General features: G+C 44.2%; 2 protein-coding genes across 10 annotated transcripts in view; one reads left to right on the top strand and one right to left on the bottom strand.

Annotated features, from left to right (window-relative positions):
- LOC104009742 (growth hormone receptor) overlaps positions 1-19,221 on the bottom strand; it is a 159,749-nt gene that overhangs the window by 92,336 nt on the left and 48,192 nt on the right. For 4 of the 9 annotated variants that reach the window (XM_087760381.1, XM_087760386.1, XM_087760385.1 and 1 more), the window contains one exon: positions 12,666-12,773. The exons of 4 other annotated variants lie outside the window; for them this stretch is intronic. The gene's annotated coding sequence lies outside the window, so the exon portion shown is untranslated. Of the gene's footprint in view, positions 1-12,665; positions 12,774-15,167; positions 15,251-15,800; positions 15,935-19,221 lie in introns of those variants that run through there. One more of the 9 variants, XM_087760388.1, reaches the window with a different exon arrangement.
- On the top strand, positions 6,651-8,390 carry LOC148055424 (endogenous retrovirus group K member 24 Gag polyprotein-like). Its single transcript, XM_087760271.1, has 2 exons — positions 6,651-7,005; positions 7,272-8,390. Exons 1-2 carry the CDS (start codon positions 6,651-6,653, stop codon positions 8,384-8,386), a joined length of 1,470 nt encoding a protein of 489 aa, XP_087616397.1. The 3' UTR covers positions 8,387-8,390.

Genomic DNA, 19,221 nt, shown 5'->3' with positions numbered 1-19,221 from the left:
TATTAAATGCATGCTGCCAAAATCGTCATGCTGCCAAAATCGTCACTGCTCTAAGAAAAAACATAGCATATGGGAAGATTTGGCAAACTGTTAATACAGAAACATACAAACAAAATTTACTGGATCAAAAAAGCTCATGACTAATCAGCACAGTGGGTGAACAGTTTAGTGCTTTAAAGTACAGGACTTAAAATTCAGGGATACAAACTTTATTTTAAGTTTACTGGTGCCTTAGTATGTAACTTGGGCAAAGTTAAAAAACTCTGTGGCTCTCATTTTCTCCCCACTTTTGGAAATTGTGTAACCTACACTTTAGGAGAGTGCTTCTGAGGACAAAGGAGGGAGATTTAGGTTGTAGCAGCAAATTTACCTAATCTCCATCACTGCTACATTTGAGTTTAATTTGGCCATTAAGTGTTGCAGCTGCTATCCTAAGAATTATTAAAGATCTTCATCTTTAAATGACTGGCTTTACAAGTTCCACAAATGGCTCACATTCAAACGAAGCATTACCCACGAACTAAGATGGTGGCCACTTTGACCTTCTCTTCACTCAACAGCAAATCCAAAAAGCCCAGTTTGTTGTTATATCCCCAAACGGCTATTCCATTTCCTGCCTCACTGACTGCTCATTGAATGCTCCATCACTTTGTTTCCCAAAAAAGGTAACATTTATCATTGTATAGGTTCACTTTCAGTTCAGCAGGGGTCAGATTTCCCCAACACAAGAAGAAAATACAACTCTTCACAAGTGCCCAAAATTACGTAGCAAAAGAGACTGAGCTTCTCCTCTCTCTGTATTTTTAGATGGTTAGACGGTTCTAAGCTTTGCAGTCCTGAACTGCACTTCCTCAGCCCTTTTGCAGAGTCAGGGAATCTGGACATTGCTTGGCTATGCAGAGCAATGCCTAAAACCTAGACCTCTGACCATACAGCTCCAAGGTCAGCATGACTGGTGCTATCAACAAAGAGTGCATGTGAATAGATTAACCATTAAAGAAAGAGATTTGCAGAAGTCAATTGCTAAGAAGGAAGATGCTGAAGTCAGCCAGGAGTGAAAAGTGCAGCTGGGAGGTGCATATGCATGTAGGACTGAAGGGCTAAAAAGTGTCCCCTCCATCCACTCTAGATCCCCAGCCATGGGCTGTTCCTTGAGTTAGGCATCCAAGTTTCATCAGCTGTTCCTGCAATATGCTGAGATACCTGTGGCTTCAAATACTGCTGGAATATGAGTGAATGTAATAATCATGTTAAAAAATAAACATTTTATTAATATCAAATATTGATCTGATTTTTGTTCATCAACAATCACTACTGCGGTCTCATATAAAAATAAGAGGCAAAAAGAGTCACTAAGATTTACATTTTAGTTGTGGCTTTTACTATTGCCTTCTGTTAGTTTTCTGGATGAATTATTTGCAAGCTACACGTGTACTTTGTGTATTTTCATACTTTAAATATATTTATCTTCTGGCTCTCCTCCTCAGTTTTGGATAACAAAGAGCCCTAATGTTAAAGGGCTCTCTGTTTAGCAAAGCTGTGGGAGCCGTATACATTCTGACTTTTAATAGTGTTTTTCCAAACTCTATAGATTGCTTAAGAAGAAACATTTCTTGTTGACTTCAGTCTTCCTTTTGTTCATGCTTTCAAACGTTTCTAGTTTCTAAAACCTGAATCTGAAGAATGACCCAATAAGGAAAAAACTACTAGATCAGCAAAACATCTTCTAAAGTTCTCAGCTGAAGGCACTCAGCATTTTATTTCAGAATCAAATATTTCATCTGGGGAGATCTCAAATCCAGCTCCTTATCTCAATGAAGATTATACATAGCATTAATGGTCTATAATACTCATGGAAACAGAGACCCAGAAGAGATTTCTTGTGTCACAAACTTTGGCCCCTATACAGCAACGACACTGTATAGTCCCTTTTGTATTTTTCTTCAGTTCTGTTTCAAAAGCAGTCCTCATTTGCTTTTGGCTAATACTCAAATCAATAAAAAAAGAAGACAGCTCCAGAATACCTCCCTGCAAGTCGATCACAGTGAGGCATCTGGGGTGTAGAGAACTGCTAGTGCAAAACAACGAGGTGTCTCAAACAGCTTGGGTGCTAAAACCACAATGCAGAGCGACGGTCGCTAGGACCCAGGACCGGACAGTACCTGGAGTGAGGGTGAGGGAGGGAGCCCTGTGGAGACAGGGCAGCCTTGCCTCGGCCCCATCCCCCGCGGTCTGTGAAGCGTCTTATTCCACCACCACCACCTACTGCCTGGGGGACAGTCCTGGTATCACTCCTCCTGGTCTGACTGGTCGCCCCTCTTAATTCGACTGGTATCTCTACCACTCCTGGAACTGGGATGAGAGAAGGTTCCAGAAGTCCAGAGACTGAAATCTATAAATAGGGACTCTCGCTTTCTCTTGGGGGCTCTCTCCACCGAATACCCCTGTTGGCAGGTCCAACGCTGGATCCGGGACTGGTGATTCTCCTCTTCTTCCCTCTTTCTCTCTCCCCCCCTCTCTCTTTCACTTCTGCTAAGGTTATTAAGTTGTTAAAGTTGCTAAATTGTAGTTAAGTACTGCACGGCCTACCTCGATTTTCCATAAAGCTGCATAGCTGGGGTAGATATAATCGTGAGAGGGCTGGCGGGTATCGAATATTTGTACTCAATGTTTGTTTCTATAGGAGCTTTCTATTAAAGCTGGTGTTTGTGTACAGACCTTAAGTGTTGGCCCACCTTAATCCACACCCAGAAGATTTGAGAATCTTAGTCACCACCCCCTTCCCCCAGGTGGGACGTGACATGGGGAATCTGAGTATTTAATCCATACCCCTCCATCCATCTTCTGTCAGACTGTATGGGTTTGTATATATGCACATATTGAAATTATAGGATTTATGCATACGATATGTGTTTGTATCATACATCTGTTTCATGTCTTGAGTTCTTGTCATGGCTATCATTTATTTACTCTCAAAAATTTACTGTAAGTCCTGCATCTGATTTTCATGTATATTCTGCATTATTCAGTTATAATAGATGATCCAACTGCTAAGGCACAGGGAGGTCATCTCATAAACCAAAGTAGCACACTGCATTAGTGAACCAACCCAGAGCAGATCACAGAAACTACCTGAGCGAGCAAAATACGCTCTGACCAGTTAAGTTCTATGGCTTTATGACACTGCCATTTTCTCCATCTCTAACAATTTGGGTAGTTTAGTTAAAATCACAACAAAGCAAAAATGCAGCTGAGATAGTCTAGCTCACTTGTGTAGACTCACTGTGGAGTCACCAGATCCTCCAGCAAAAGCTCTGCGCTGCCTCTTTTAGCTTGAAGTCTTTTTGGTACATCTCGGGAAAGGTGCAAGACAATGTGCTACCCAGCTGATGCAAAGCAGAGTCCAACTATAAGAGCATCAGTATAAAAAATTAAGGTTTCTTTACATGTGGCTAACTAGGGAACAGAAAGTATCTGTGGCAAGAAATTTTTTGGGGGTGGGGTGTCAAAATTAACACAGGAGTGGGGTGAAGAATTCCTCCAGAGTGTGTTTTCCCTGAGGTGCCAAGTGTGAACATGTATCTTGTGCAATTCATATGTTCAGCCAATTATTTCTTCACTGATTTAGGCTTGTTTTCTCTTCTAAAAATATTAAATCAACAATCTTAAATCAAACTCAGGAATTCAAAGAGACCTATTTTCAGGGGTTGGCAGGAGCACCACTGATGGCAGGATTCAGACAGCTTCCAGCCTGTAGCCAATATAAGACTATATTAGGAATATAAATGTACTTATGTATTTACAAATACATTTATGAAATATAACATTTAAGTATTTCTCAGCAATTCTTTCATGTTTGGTTGTACGGTACATGACAGAAATGCTGAGTAATTGCAAAAGAGAATCAGATAAACTCACTTAACACTTTAAATGAAAAGAAATGGAGAGTGCTCCTCTTCCCATTTCAGAATGCAGATATCACAAGGGATCCCTGAAGACATCACCATATGACAAATCAGATAATCTCTAATAACTTCCTTATGAAACACTTATAACTTGATGGTAAATGACATCATTAAAAAAATGAAGGGACTTGCAATTTTCTTGCATTTCTAAGGTATGTTTATCAATGTGTTTGAAAATTTAATTGCCTCTGTATAAAAGAGAGCTGCAAGTTATCAGTGCCCCCAAACTATTTACAACAGGGAAAAACCTAAAGCAAAGAGATTTGGGTTTTTCATTTCTCTTTAACCTCAGATCATTTCAGAAGTTTTCATCATAATGGAATAATTGATGCTGACAGTAACTGAGTAGGAGATGTTACTGAGAATGCTCCTGTGCATAATAATTACTGTCTTCCCACAGAAAGCATGTGCATTTATACAGATGCAATTTATGATTCATTGTTCTTCTGCTTAATGGTAACTTTAATGCAGAGTTCATTTATACTTCATACATTTTTCTAAGCCTTTTCTCTGAATCCTCCTTTTTAAGTATCGAATCATTAATTTAATGAAGCTCTAATTTATCTTAGTGTTTAAGAATCTAGACTAAGGGATCAAGGGTTTCATTTTGTTATACTGTGAGTCTTTGAAAAGATTACTGACAAGTAGTTATTTCTGTAAGCAGTTCTGTACTGGGCATAAAGAAAAATAAAGTAAATTTTCTGGAAATAAAACCTGAACACGATTTTTAAAAATAAAATACCAAACTCAGAATGAAAACAAGTGATCTATACAGATAAACAAAAAATAAGTTATATTGAAAAGAAACATTGCTTTAAAAAAAAGCATATTTCAAACAAATTTCAATTCAACTTGTTCTCCATAACTCTGGTGTATGCTACCTTGCCTTGCCAAAATAATGAATCAGAACAGTGGACAGCAGTTAGATTGCCAGAGCAGCACAAATTATACAATATATCACTGTCAGATTGAAAACTGACAACAATGGTTATATAGATAAAAGTATCATTTCAGCATTTGGTCACAAATCTGAAAAAAATGTGTAGATAAACTAAGATTTATGCAGTCTGCATAGTGCTTTGTTTCCTTCTAAACCCAAGTAACACTAAGTCCTCAGACCATCAGAACGCTTTGATAATTTTATGACCTGTAACTTTTAATCTTCTCCAAGTGACCAATGATTCGACCCTTTTATGAAATATTTCTTACTTTCGTAGCTGATTACTCAGAGATCTAAAATAAGAAAGAAACTGTTACCAACAATTTGGGTTGCAATAGCGATATGAGAAGCTGAGAGTGCTTCTCACTGCAGTGAGTGCTTTTCTCCAAACAACTCATGAATTTTGTATGAAAATTATCACATAAAGTCAGACTCAAATACCAAAGCAAGCTGTAATTACTGTGTCATGAATCTGTTGTTTCTGAATATTAGCCTGCTATACAGAGCCCAGTAGAGAAATTGAATCAGCTATACCTATCCACCTGTGAAAGCCAATTCACAGAATACTGCAGCAGAATGAGATTTTTCCTGTGCTAGTTTTTCCTGCCAGAAGTAATCCATTCCTGTAACCACAGCTGCAATGAGAACCATCAGGAGAAATCAGAGGAGTTTCACCCCAACAAAGAATTGAATTCATTTGATAATTTACATAGGCAAGTGTGCTGGTTTTGGCTGGGATAGAGTTAATTTTCTTCATAGTAGCTAGTATGGGGCTACGTTTTGGATTTGTGCTGGAAACAGTGTTGATAATACAGGGATGTTTTAGTTATTGCTGAGCAGTGCTTACACAGTCAAGGCCTTTTTTGCTTCTTACACTGCCCTGCCAGCGAGGAGGCTGGGGGTGCACAAAACGTTGGGAGGGGATACAGTTGGTACAGTTGGCCCCAATTGACCAAAGGGATATTCCATACCACATGATGTCATGCTCAGCAATAAAACTGAGGGGGGAGGTTGGCGGGGGGGGGTGGTGGTGGTGCTGCTGCTCAGGGACTGGCTGGGCATCAGTCGGTTGGTGGTGAGCAATTGTTTTCATTTGCATCACTTGTCTGTCTTGGGTTTTATTTTTCTCTTGTGGGAATAAATGAGATAGTGTAGATAGTGTTTTACTTTGACAACATGCAGCTGTGCCCTTGAGGCTTGTTACAAACAGGTTCACAGGAATGCAGCTGTGGCCTTGAGGCTTGTTACAAACAAGTTTGTGAAACTTAGAGGCAGAAAAATAAGGATGAGATTGGATACATCCCTGAAAGAGGAATTCGCGTGCACCAGCTTGAAGAACCAATAAGTAACGCTGAAGAGACGCGTGGACAAAAGACAGTAGCCAATGAAATGGGTTTTGCTTGCTCGTGAACACTAGATCATATTATAAAAGGGATAGATTGTAAAAATAAAGTGTTATTATCATCGCCATTGTCATTGTCGTTGTCGTTGTCGTCGTCTTCTTCACTTGTCTTCGCCTAAACTCATACGCGGAGTCCGTGTTTAATTGCCACAAATGGTGACCCCGACGTGATTCGGTCCTACGACGTGATTCAATCCTACGACGTGATTCGGTCCTAAGAACCGTGGACGAGAGAGCGGCCGGTGGCAAGCCCAGCTGAACTTTATTGCAGCGGACCAGATTGCTGCTTGTCCGGACAATTAATCGCCTCGGGAAAAAGAGGCGAGCAGCTGGGGATGGGAAAATGGAGGTGCAAATGTCCTCGGAAGAAAAATCTATTTTGCGTATATTTTTGCGAATCCTTGCAAAAAGGGGCATAAATTATGATGAAGGAAAGGTTCGGTTGTTGTTAACTTGGCTGCGAAAAAACGGGCAACAAGCAAACGCAGTGACCGCGTTCCAGGTGGAGACTTGGGAGGAAGCAGGAAAAGTGTTATGGGAAGCGGCCACCAGGGGGGACAGTAATGCCACAAGTGTTTTGACGACGTGGCGTTTACTGAAAGACTCTTTAGAACAATTAGAGTCAGACCGAAAGGCTGCAGCTTCTGCTGCCACTCCGGAGCTAACCCCGCAGGGCACGCCAGAAACACCGACATCGGGTTCGTCCTCCGACATGCCCTTGCTCGCGGGTGCTCAGGCTGCACAACCCTCCACCCCCCCCGCGCCGCCGCTACCCTCTGCGCCGTTTTCTCCTTCACCTGCTTCTATGGCTTCAACACCTCTGCTAGACCTCCCCATCCCTGCAACCAGTACTCCACTTCCCCGCCCATCCCTGGCCCCTGCTGCGTCGGCACTCATACCGCTCCTGATGCCGATACTCCACAAACCCATAATCAATTGCTGCCCGAGGAATGGGGAGCGTAAGCCGCTGCTGCGAGGTGGCAAAAGATTAGACACCAAGCATTGCAAGCGGGAGGTACATCTTTTTGTTCAGCGGTAGCGTGTCCCGTCATACGCAGCAATGCAAATGTCCCCGATGAGCATGAACCTTTTGGCTATAATGTTTTAAAAGATCTACGACAAACAGTTGCTGCGCATGGACCGGGTTCTCCTTTTACACAATCCCTGCTATGGGGAATATTTACAAATGAAATAGTACCATTTGATATATGCACGCTTACTAATCTTATATTGACCCCAACGCAAAAGGTGATCTTTGAAAGCACCTGGCGTACCGCCTGCCAAAACGCCACAATTATCAATATGCAGCGACAACAAGGCGACCCTTTACAAGGGGCAGAACTCCCACAGCTTATGGGGGATCCGCCGCTAAATCACCCAACGTTACAGGCACGATTACGACCAGAGATATTAGCACAAGGCAGAGACCTTGCTTTACAGGCATTACTAAGAGTGCCGGATGTGGGAAGAGCGACAACATCATTTACATTACTAAAGCAAGGGACAGGAGAGGGATATATCTCATTCTCAGATCGTCTTAAAGAGGCTTTGGAAAAACAAGTCGAAAATGCAGAAGCAAGAGAGGTCCTACTCCTAAAATTAGCCTTTGAAAATGCAAATACGGACTGTAAAAAAGTGCTTTTGCCTCTAAAAAATCCCTCCTTAATGGACATGATAGAAGCTACCCAGAAGGTGGGGTCAGTGTCCCATAATATGGAAACATTAGCTACAGCTTTTGCCGCCGCAATGAAAGTACAGAAATCACGTTTCTTCTGTGGTAAAACTGGACATTTTAAAAGAGATTGCCCACAATTGAGAAGGGGAGGAAAACCGAGCGCACCAAGCGCACCCGGACTATGTCCAAAATGTAAAAAAGGAAGGCATTTCGCGAACCAATGTCGATCGAAATATGACGTAGATGGCAAACCATCATTACCGAGATCAGGAAACTCGCGAGGGAGCGCGAAAGCGGAGCGCACTCAGACAGCAAATACGCCGTTACAAGCCTTTCCGATTGTCTCCGAGCCAGCACCACCGGCAGTGCTGGACTGGATGTTTCCACAGACACCACAATTCTAATTACGGACCGAGCAGTGCATAAAGTACCGCTACAAGCCAAGGGACCAATCGGAAATGGACTAAGTGCTCTGCTATTAGGTCGCTCCAGTGCCACCCTACAAGGACTATTTGTTTTACCAGGACTTATAGGCGCTGATTATGAGGGACAATTACAAGCGATGCTATGGACTCCCTCACCTCCAGTACAGATTCCCAGAGGAAGCAAAATTGCTCAGTTAATACCATTCAAAGCACAAGTTCGACAGGCTGAGTCAAGAACAAGAGGCACTGCAGGTTTTGGCTCCACAGGCCAGCCAGAAATCTTTTGGACACAACAAATACAGAATGACCGACCATTATTAGTATGCACCTTGTCTCTGCATCATGGAAAACCCCCTCAAATCACAATAAGAGGCATGATCGACACCGGAGCCGACTTTACCATTATCTCTGCTCTTCATTGGCCGCAAACATGGCCACTGGTCTCCGCCCATGGTGCCATAGCAGGTATTGGTGGCTCAACGGTAGCCAAGCAAAGTGCTAATATTGTCCAAATCATTACTCCTGAGGGTCAAGCAGCATCTACAAAACCTTACATAGTGCCGGCTCCGCTAACTTTATGGGGAAGAGATGTACTAAGTGCCTGGGGGACCACTATTACCACCACTACGTCTACTTCTGCTGCACATTTTTAATAGGGGCCACTGAAGAGTGGGCCGAATATCGACCCACACTGAAACTAACCTGGAAAACAGAGGAACCGGTGTGGGTGGACCAGTGGCCCCTGACTACTGAAAAGGCCCAAGTGTTGAAAGATCTAGTGCAGGAACAACTGGAACAAAGACATATAGTACCTACCACTAGCCCTTGGAATACGCCAGTATTTGTTATCAAGAAGAAGAGTGGAAAATGGCGATTACTGCATGACCTCCGGAAGATAAATGAAGTTATGGAGGATATGGGAGCTTTACAGCCTGGGATGCCATCACCAACAATGATTCCTCGCAATTGGAACGTCCTGGTTATGGACCTAAAAGACTGTTTCTTTACCATTCCCCTTGCGAAGGAGGATGCGAAACGCTTTGCCTTCTCTGTGCCAGCAGTCAATCAATCGGAACCCATGCAAAGGTATCATTGGACTGTTTTACCGCAAGGAATGAAAAATAGCCCAACAATTTGTCAACAATATGTAGCCCGTGCTTTGTCGCCAATTCGGATGCAGTATCCACAATTATTGTGTTACCATTACATGGATGACATTTTAATAGCCGGAAGACCGGAAATCGAGTTACAAGCAGTAGAAAAAGAGATACGACGAGCTCTAAACAGATATGGACTTGAAGTAGCCCCTGAAAAGGTACAGAAAACTGAGCCTTGGAAATATCTGGGCTGGAAAATCTTGCAACAAACAATTGAACCCCAATCGATACAGATTAAGCTGAACATCAAAACCCTAAATGACCTACAGAAAGTGTTAGGAACCATCAACTGGGTCTGGCCATATCTTGGACTGACAAATGAACAGCTAGCTTCTCTTTTTGAATTGCTAAAAGGAGATAACAACCTTGCATCTGCATGTCAGTTGACGTCTGACGCACGACAGGCTCCGCAAGAACTCAATCAAGCGATACAAAACCGAAAAGCACACTGTCGCGTAGAAGATCAACCCCTGCAACTTTATATATTCTCCCACAGTTACCAAGCCTTAGGATTGTTAGGCCAATGGGTACCCACACTAACAGATCCATTGGTTGTTTTAGAATGGATTTTTCTGTCATACCAGCCCAAAAAGACAATTGTTACTCAATTAGAAATGCTAGCAGGTATTATCTGTAAAGGGTGAAAGTGTGCGGTCCAATTAACAGGCACGGAAGTACAACATATTTATATACCATTGACAGGGGAATATCTGGAATGGTGCCAAGCAAATAGCCTCCCATTGCAAATAGCATTGGAAAGATTTCCAGGAAAGATAGATATACATTATCCTGCCCACAAACTCATCCAATTACATTCAGAAGTTCTGATCCAGAGAACACCATTATGTCAAAATTATCCCATAGACGGGCCCACTATCTTTACAGATGGCTCTGGAAAAACCGGAAAAGCTGCCCTTGTGCGGTTTGATAACGAACAATGGCAGGAAAAGGTGTATCATATACAAGGATCTCCACAAGTGGTAGAACTCTATGCAGTGGTACAAGTTTTTACTCTATGGACTAACCAGGCTATAAACCTCGTTTCTGACTCTATATGTTTGCAATGTAGTTCGCAGATTAGAAAAAAGCGTGGCTTAAACATGTCCCGAATGAACAGCTGTTTAGCCTGTTTAAACAGTTGTGGCTGTTAATTAAGAATAGGCAGCATCCATATTTTGTGATGCACGTACGAAGTCATACTCAGTTACCTGGGTTCATAACAGAAGGAAATGCTAGGGCTGATCATTTAACAGCACCGGTTTGGTCACAACCTATACCGGAAAAAACACAACAAGCAAGGCTCTCTCATGCCTTTTTTCACCAAAACAAAACGCAAGGGCATTAAAACAACAATTTGATCTCTCGTGGGGAGAGGCAAAGGAAATTTTGCGTGCCTGCCCAGACTGTCAACAGTTTGCATCTATTCAGGCAACAGGGGTTAACCCACGGGGCCTACAGGCACTTCAGCTTTGGCAATCCGACGTCACCCATATAATGGACTTTGGTCGCTTGAAGTATGTCCGTGTTTCTATAGACACTTTTTCTGGAGCTGTATGGGCTACTGCGCACAGTGGGGAAAAAAGTAAAGATGTTATTAGACACTGGCTATCAGCCTTTGCTGCCCTTGGCGTCCCTCACCGCATAAAGACAGATAATGGTCCCAGATATGTTAGTAGTAAATCTACACAATTTCTTAATCGATGGGGAATTCAACGTAGCACTGGAATTCCTCATTCACCACAAGGCCAAGCCATAGCAGAACACGCACATCGCACTCTAAAATCCATGTTGCAAAAACAAAAAGGGGGAATGCCAGGAGCCACTCCAGCAGACAGACTAAGCAAAGCCGTGTATGTGTTAAACTACCTGAACATGTCTGAAAATAATATTCCTGTTATTATCTCTCATTTTCTGTCTCTTCAATCAAAAGATTTAACAGCCACACCACAGAAGGCCCGAGTTTTTACAAAATCGCTACAAACAGGTAATTGGGAAGGTCCTTTTGATCTACTAACCTGGGGCAGAGGGTATGCTTGTGTCTCAACAGATGTAGGACCTAAGTGGGTACCTGCAAGGTGCGTACGACCGGCTCTTGCATCGGATAACAAGAACGAACAGCAGAAGACACTGAACTCTGAGAAGACTGATGGGGAATGACTTATCAGATAACTGCGAATTAATCCATAAAGCAATCAAAGATTTGAAGTTAGCAAATTACAAGTCAGTGATGGATTTGGTTGGCTGAATCACTTACTAACAAGTTGGGGAATTGGCGGGTGGATAATGTCTCTAATCAAAATGGGTCTTTTGTTGTTACTAATACTTTGCACTATAATAATGATAGTTTCTTGTCTAGTGTCTTGGGTACAGAAAATGCTATAGAATATGATTAAACAAGCTTTTGTGGCAGAAAAACAAAAAGGGGGAATTGTGGGAATAAATGAGATAGTGTTTTACTTTGACGAGATGCAGCTGTGCCCTTGAGGCTTGTTACAGACAGGTTCGCAGGAATGCAGTTGTGGCCTTGAGGCTTGTTACAAACAAGTTTGTGAAACTTAGAGGCAGAAAAATAAGGATGAGATTGGATACATCCCTGAAAGAGGAATTCGCGTGCACCAGCTTGAAGAACCAATAAGCAAAGCTGAAGAGACTCGTGGACACTAGATCACATTATAAAAGGGATAGACTGTAAAATAAAGTGTCTTCGCCTAAACTCATACGCGGAGTCCGTGTTTAATTGCCACATTCTCTCTCATTTTTTTCCTCTTTTCCTTACAATTTATTACTATTATTTCTTTTTTTTAATTTATTAAACTGTTTTTATCTCAACCCACAAGTTTTCTCACTTTTACCCTTCCGATTCTCTCCCCCATCCCACCGGGGCGGGGGCAGGGAGTGAGTGAGCAGCTGTGTAGTGCTTAGTTGCCAGCTGGAGTTAAACCACAGCAGCAAGCACTTTTCAAGCACTAGGCTAACAGCATGGTCTTTTTTCCGAAGCATACCACAGACACTCTTCCTTCAATATGTTCTAGCTGCCACAATGATTATATGATACATCAAGATTGGCAGGTACAGTTAAATGTCATACCCCTCAGGCCTACCTTTCAAAAGGAGTTCATACTCTTGATGAATGGCTCCTAATCATCTTTCAGCCGCTGGATGAATATGACTTGGCGGATAGGGACCTATCACATTTCCAAGAACTACACCTGTCGATAAGAAAGTAGTGCATGAATAAGGACATACTTGAATGAGCACAGATGGATTCAGTTGTGACTGTGCAAGAGCAAGCTCAAATGATACTCCCTATGCTTCAGAAAAATTAAAAGTGGAAGCCTAAAAGAGCCCAGGAAGAAGCTGGAATATGTGGATTAAGAAAATTTAAGAGATTAATAGAACATTAGTCACTAGGTACATTTAGTTCAAAGGGACTAGAATAACTGCACAGGCAGGGCGAGAGGGAATACAAGAAAAGCCTGGTAGGGTAGAAATGATGGTGAGAAGGCTGGATATCACGTACCAAAAACTTCTACATCTCATTCACCATGACCAACAGATAGTCTGAGGGAAAAATTTCAAAATAACCAAGAAAGATCCAAAGCGGAACAACAAAATTCGCAGGATGGCACAGTCTGTACCAGTCAACAGCCTGCCTCCGGGCCTACCCACAGGTCAGCTCTCCCCATGGGGGCAATGACTCAAGGATAGCATCATTCAGACAGAATGGGTGGTGCTGCTTTGCCAAAAAGTAAGGACACCTCCTTTGCCAGGCCAGCCCATAAAAGGCCCAGCTTCTTTTCCAGGTATCCCAAAAGTGCTTTGGGGGCATTAGGCAGAGCACATTGAGAGTACTGAATGAACTTGTTCACTTTTATGTCCGAACATTCAAGCTATTCTAAGGCTGAGCCCAGGAAAGAGAACAGGCCACATCAATCTTCTGCTTACCAAGAGACCTCCAAGCAGCATAGATAAAAGATACTAGGGAGTTGCCTAACAGCTTCTCCAGACTGGCAACTGTCTGAATGCAGCCACAAGGTTGCCAGCCAGAAGAATTCTTGTAAGACTTTTCCCCTCTGCTTTCTTTTATTTTTGAGGAATAATTGAGGATTAATGCTGAAACAATCTAAAGATTGCTCTCAAGTATTAAGCGGATGGCAAATTTTTTTTCTTGTCTACTCTATCTCCTTTAGCTTCCTCTTGCTTTCTGTCCTATTACTCTCTTCCTCTCCTTCAGGCTTTCCTCTAACCTTTCACTATCTTCTGCCTCTCCTTTCCCATTACAAACGTGCTCAGTATTTCTCATCTTAAAAAAACCCTCTGCCCAGAACTATCAAGTGTCTTTCCACAAATTTCATCTCAAACTCATCAAACATAGTGCATTCAGTAGCTGGATGTCTCATTCTCCAGTTTGGGTTCCAGACTCTGAGGTACAGATCTTTTACACCCCAAAGTTTCTCAAGATCTGTTTTTGAACAAAACTCAGAATGCAAACTCCAACACCAGTCTCCTTCACTTAGTCTTCTGACTGCACTCCTGAAATCTTGGCCTGTCTTGTTTTCTGTGACTGCTTCTCATTTCTCCATTCACAGCGCTCTCTCCTTCCCTCTTATCTTTCAGAAATCTCATCCAGAAACACCAACTTCACTGATATGCAAAATCCTCTAGCTGAGAATATTCCTCTATTTACTACTCCAAATCCATTTCTCTTGTCACACTGAAAAATACAATTTGGGAGAAGTTGAAAATCACTGTAAATTCAAATTGAATTTCACAAAATTGAGATGAAAAAAAACTCCACAAAAAGCTTCACCCCCCCCTTGAACTTAATACCCACTCCAATGTTATACAAAAAAGGCAATGTTTTGTTTAAAGACAATTTTTATATTTAAAATTTGAGCTAAATCTAAAACCAAAAAGGTTAAAAGATATCTAAAAACGAAAGATAACATTTACAGGCCAAAGAAAATTTAAATTAATCACCCGCCCACTTTTTGCTTGTTTCAAGCAATTCAGAATTAAATTTTTTAAGGAAAATTCTCACCAGACTGATAAATAAATTACCTGAACAGCTCTTGAAGCTATACAAAGCAGAAAATTTTCAACTGAGAGTTCATAAGCCACTAATCTCATTTTAGTAAAATATGTACTTTTTTTTTTTTTTATCACCATGCTGTATTGGGTTTGCATAGCAAGGTTTTGGAGGGGGTGTTACAGGGGTGGCTTCTCTGAGAAGCTGCTAGAAGCTTCCCCTATGTCCGATAGAGCCAATGCCAGCTGGCTCCAAGACAGACCCGCCGCTGGCCAAGGCCAAGCCAATCAGCAACAGTGCTAGTGCCTCTGGGATAACATACTTCAGAAAGGGAAAAAAAGTTGCTGCACAAAAGCAACTGCAGCCGGAAGACAGGAGTGAGAATATGTGAGAGGAACAACCCTGCAGACACCAAGGTCAGTGAAGAAGGAGGGGGAGGAGGTGCTCCAGGCGCCAGAGCAGATTCCCCTGCAGCCTGTGGTGAAGACCATGGTGAGGCAGGCTGTCCCCCTGCAGCCCATGGAGGTTAATGGTGGAGCAGATATCCACCTGCAGCCCCTGGAGGACCCCACACCTGAGCAGGTGGATGCACCCAAAGGAGGCTGTGACCCCGTGGGAAGCCGGCGCTGGAGCAGGCTCCTGGCAGGACCTGTGGACCTGTGGAGAGAGAGGAGCCCATGCTGGAGCAGGTTTGCTGGCAGGACTTGTGACCCCATGGGGGACCCACACTGGAGCAGTCCGTTCCTGAAGGACCGCACCCCGTGGAAGGGACCCACGCTGGAGCAGTTCGTGAAGAACTGCAGCCCATGGGAAGGACTCACGATGGAGAAGTTCGTGGAGGTCTGTCTCCCATGGGAGGGACCCCACACTGGAGCAGGGGAAGAGTGTGAGGAGTCCTCCCCCTGAGGAGGAAGGAACAGCAGAGACAACATGTAATGAACTGACCACAACCCCCATTCCCCATCCCCCTGTGCCCTCTGGGGGGAGGAGCAGGCAGAGAAATCGGGAATGAAGTTGAGCCCAGGAAGAAGGGAGGGTGCTGAGATTTAACCCCAGTCTGCAACTAAGCACCACTCAGCTGCTCACTCACCCTCCACCCCCCTTCAGTGGGATGGGGCAGAGAATCGGGGGAGAAAAAAAAAAAAGTAAAACCTTCAGGTGGAGATAAAGACAGTTTTAATAGGACAACAGAGAAGAAATAATTCACCCTTATGTTGCCAGTCCAGGTCCACCTGAGCCACTTCAATCTTAGCAGCCTGATCCACCTGCTGGTTGTTTTGATGGTCTTCAGTGGCCTCTCAAGCATCTACGTTACATATTTTTACAACCAGGTTCTCTATCCGGGCAGCAATATCTTGCCACAATGCAGCAGCCGAGATGGGTTTGCCTCTGCGCTGGCAGTTGCTCTGCTTCCATTGCTGTAACCACCCCCACAGGGCATTTGCCACCATCCATGGGTCAGTATAGAGATAGAGCATTGGCCACTTTTCTCATTCAGCAATATCCAAAGCCAGCTGGATGGCTTTCACCTCTGCAAACCGACTCGATTCACCTTCTCCTTCAGCAGTTTCTGCAACTTCTTGTACAGGATTCCATACAGCAGCTTTCCACCTCTGATGCTTCCCCACAAGATGACAGGACCCATCAGTGAACAGGGCATATTGCTTGTCATTTTCTGGTAGTTTATTATACAGTGGGGCCTCCCCAGCACGTCACCTCCTCCTCTGGTGATATTCCAAAATCTTTGCCTTCTGGCCAGTCCATGATCACTTCCAAGATTCCTGGGCAACTGGGGTTTCCTATTTGAGCCCGTTGTGTGATGAGTGCGACCCACTTGACTCCACGTAGCATCAGTTGCATGATGTGTACAGGGGACCCTCCCTTTGAACATCCAGCCCAATACCGGCAGTCGGGGTGCCAGGAGGAGCTGTGCTTCAGTACCAACCACTTCCGAAGCAGCTCGAATCCCTTCATATGCTGCCAATATCTCTTTTTCAGTTGGAGTATAGCGGGTTTCGGATCCTCTGTATCCCTGACTCCAAAACCCTAGGGATCGACCTCGAGTCTCCCCTGGTGCTTTCTGCCAGAGGCTCCAGGTAGGGCCGTTCTCCCTGGCTGTGATGTAGAGCATTTTTTACATCTTGTCCTGCCTGGACTGGCCCAAGGGCTACTGCATGAACTATCTCCTGTTTAATTGGTTCAAAGGCTTGTCGTTGCTCAGGGCCCCACTTGAAATCATTCTTCTTCCGGGTCACTTGATAGAGAGGGCTTATGATCAGACTGTAATTTGGAATACGCATTCTCAGAAATTCCACAACGCCCAAGAAAGCTTGTGTTTCCTTTTTGCTGGTTGGTGGAGACATGGCTGTTATTTTGTTGATTACATCCATTGGGATCTGACAACGTCCATCTTGCCATTTTATTCCTAAGAACTGGGTCTCCTGTGCAGGTCCCTTGACCTTACTTTGCTTTATGGCGAAGCCGGCCTCCAGAAGGATTTGGACTATTTTCTTCCCTTTCTCAAAAAACTCTGCTGCTGCTGTGTTGCCCCACACAATGATGTCATCAATGTATTGCAGGTGTTCCGGAGCCCCACCCTGTTCCAATGCAGTCTGGATCAGTCCATGGCAAATGGTGGGGCTGTGTTTCCACCCCTGGGGCAGTCGATTCCAGGTGTACTGGACACCCCTCCAAGTGAAAGCAAACTGTGGCCTGCACTCTGCTGCCAAAGGGATTGAGAAAAATGCATTAGCGATGTCAATGGTGGCATACCACTTGGCTGCCTTTAACTCCAATTCGTATTGAAGTTCTAGCATGTCCGGCACGGCAGCGCTCAGTGGCAGTGTGACTTCGTTCAGGCCCCGATAGTCTACTGTTAGTCTCCACTCTCCATTAGAGTTTTGCACTGGCCATATGGGACTGTTAAAAGGTGAGCGAGTCTTGCTGATCACTCCTTGGCTCTCCAGTCGACGAATCAGCTTATGGATGGGAATCAGGGAGTCTCTGTTGGTGCGATATTGCCGCCGGTGCACCGCTGTGGTGGCAATTGGCACCTGTTGTTCTTTGACCCTCAGCGACCCCACAATAGAAGAGTCCTTTGAGAGACCAGGCAAGGTGGACAGCTGTTTAATTTCCTCCGTCTCCAAGGCAGCTATACCAAAAGCCCACCAGTACCCTTTTGGGTCCTTGAAATACCCTCTCCTGAGGTAGTCTATGCCAGGGATGCACGGGGCCTCTGGGCCAGTCACAATGGGGTGCTTCTGCCACTCATTCCCGGTTAGGCTCACTTCAGCCTCCAATACAGTCAGCTGTTGGGATCCCCCTGTCACTCCAGAAATACAGATGGGTTCTGCCCCTTCATAGCTTGATGGCATTAGGGTACACTGTGCACCAGTGTCCACTAGAGCCTTATACTCCTGTGGGTCTGATGTGCCAGGCCATCGAATCCACACAGTCCAGTAAACCCGTTTGTCCCTTTCCTCCACCTGGCTGGAGGCAGGGCCCCTCTAGTCCTGGTCATAGCATTCGTTACTCACTTCTTGTAAATGCGAATCAAAAGTCCCTTTATTAAGATAAGAAGCAAAATCAGCCCTTCTACTCTGTCTGGGGAACTGCTCACTGGAAACTGGAGCAGCAATTTTCCTGGGAGAACCCCCTTTTGTAGTTGTTTTTCCTTGCAACTCACGTACCCGTGCCTCTAGGGTTGAGGTAGATTTTCCATCCCACTTCCTCATGTCCTCTTCATGGTCACGCAGGAAAAACCATAGGGTGCCCTGTGGTGTGTATCCACTGTATCCTCTCTCTTGAGCAGAAGAACGCTGACTCCTAATAGCTGAGATACTGGTCCATACAGGTGGAGTGTAGGACATATCCTCTTTGAGTTGCTGGACCTTCCAGGACAGTTTCTCCACAGCCGAGACAAGGGAGGAAGAGAGACTTTCTTCATATTCCCAGAGCTGGCTAGCCGCTTCATCCACCATTGGTCCCTCTCTGTCTTTCCAGGTCTGTGTTGCCAACAAGTTGGCATATGACACTGGTGCGCTCCGTACTAACTTCTGCCACACGCGTTGTGTGCAGTGGACCTTCATCTGGATCTTTGGGTAACTGCTCGTTGTTCAGGTCACCATAAATCAATCACCTCCAGCACGGCTAATTGCTTCAGGTACTGGATACCTCTCTCCATGGTGGTCCACTTGCCTGGGTGACATATAACATCCTCCTTGAAGGGATACCTCTCCTTCACGCCTGACAGGAGTTGCCTCCAGAGGCTGAGGGCTTGTGTCCCTTTTCCAAATGTTTTGTCAATGCCCCTTTCCCTAGAAAGGGATCCCAGCTGCTTGGCTTCCTTATCCTCTAATTCCAGGCTACTGGCTCCGTTATCCCAGCATCAGAGCAGCCAGGTGACAATGTGGTCGCCTGGACGAGAGCTGAAATCTTTTCACATATCTCACAGCTCACTCAAGGATAGGGATCAAGTGGTTTCCATCTTGTTTACGTGTTCTTCCTCTTCTTGTCCTCATGACACCCATGTGTTTTCATCATCCCTTTCTAAACTAGTTGACTTTCGCTTCCAAGATTTCTTCTTCTGTATAGGGGCGACCTATACCAGCACAGGTTGGTTCTGTGGT

The sequence above is a fragment of the Nipponia nippon genome, unplaced genomic scaffold, assembly GCF_047370975.1.
Source record: "Nipponia nippon isolate SJK-2023a ecotype South Korea unplaced genomic scaffold, ASM4737097v1 scaffold_22, whole genome shotgun sequence".
Classification (NCBI taxonomy): domain Eukaryota; kingdom Metazoa; phylum Chordata; class Aves; order Pelecaniformes; family Threskiornithidae; genus Nipponia; species Nipponia nippon.
The sequence above is the reverse complement of the archived record's forward strand: the minus strand, read 5'-3'. Positions and strand labels throughout refer to the sequence as shown.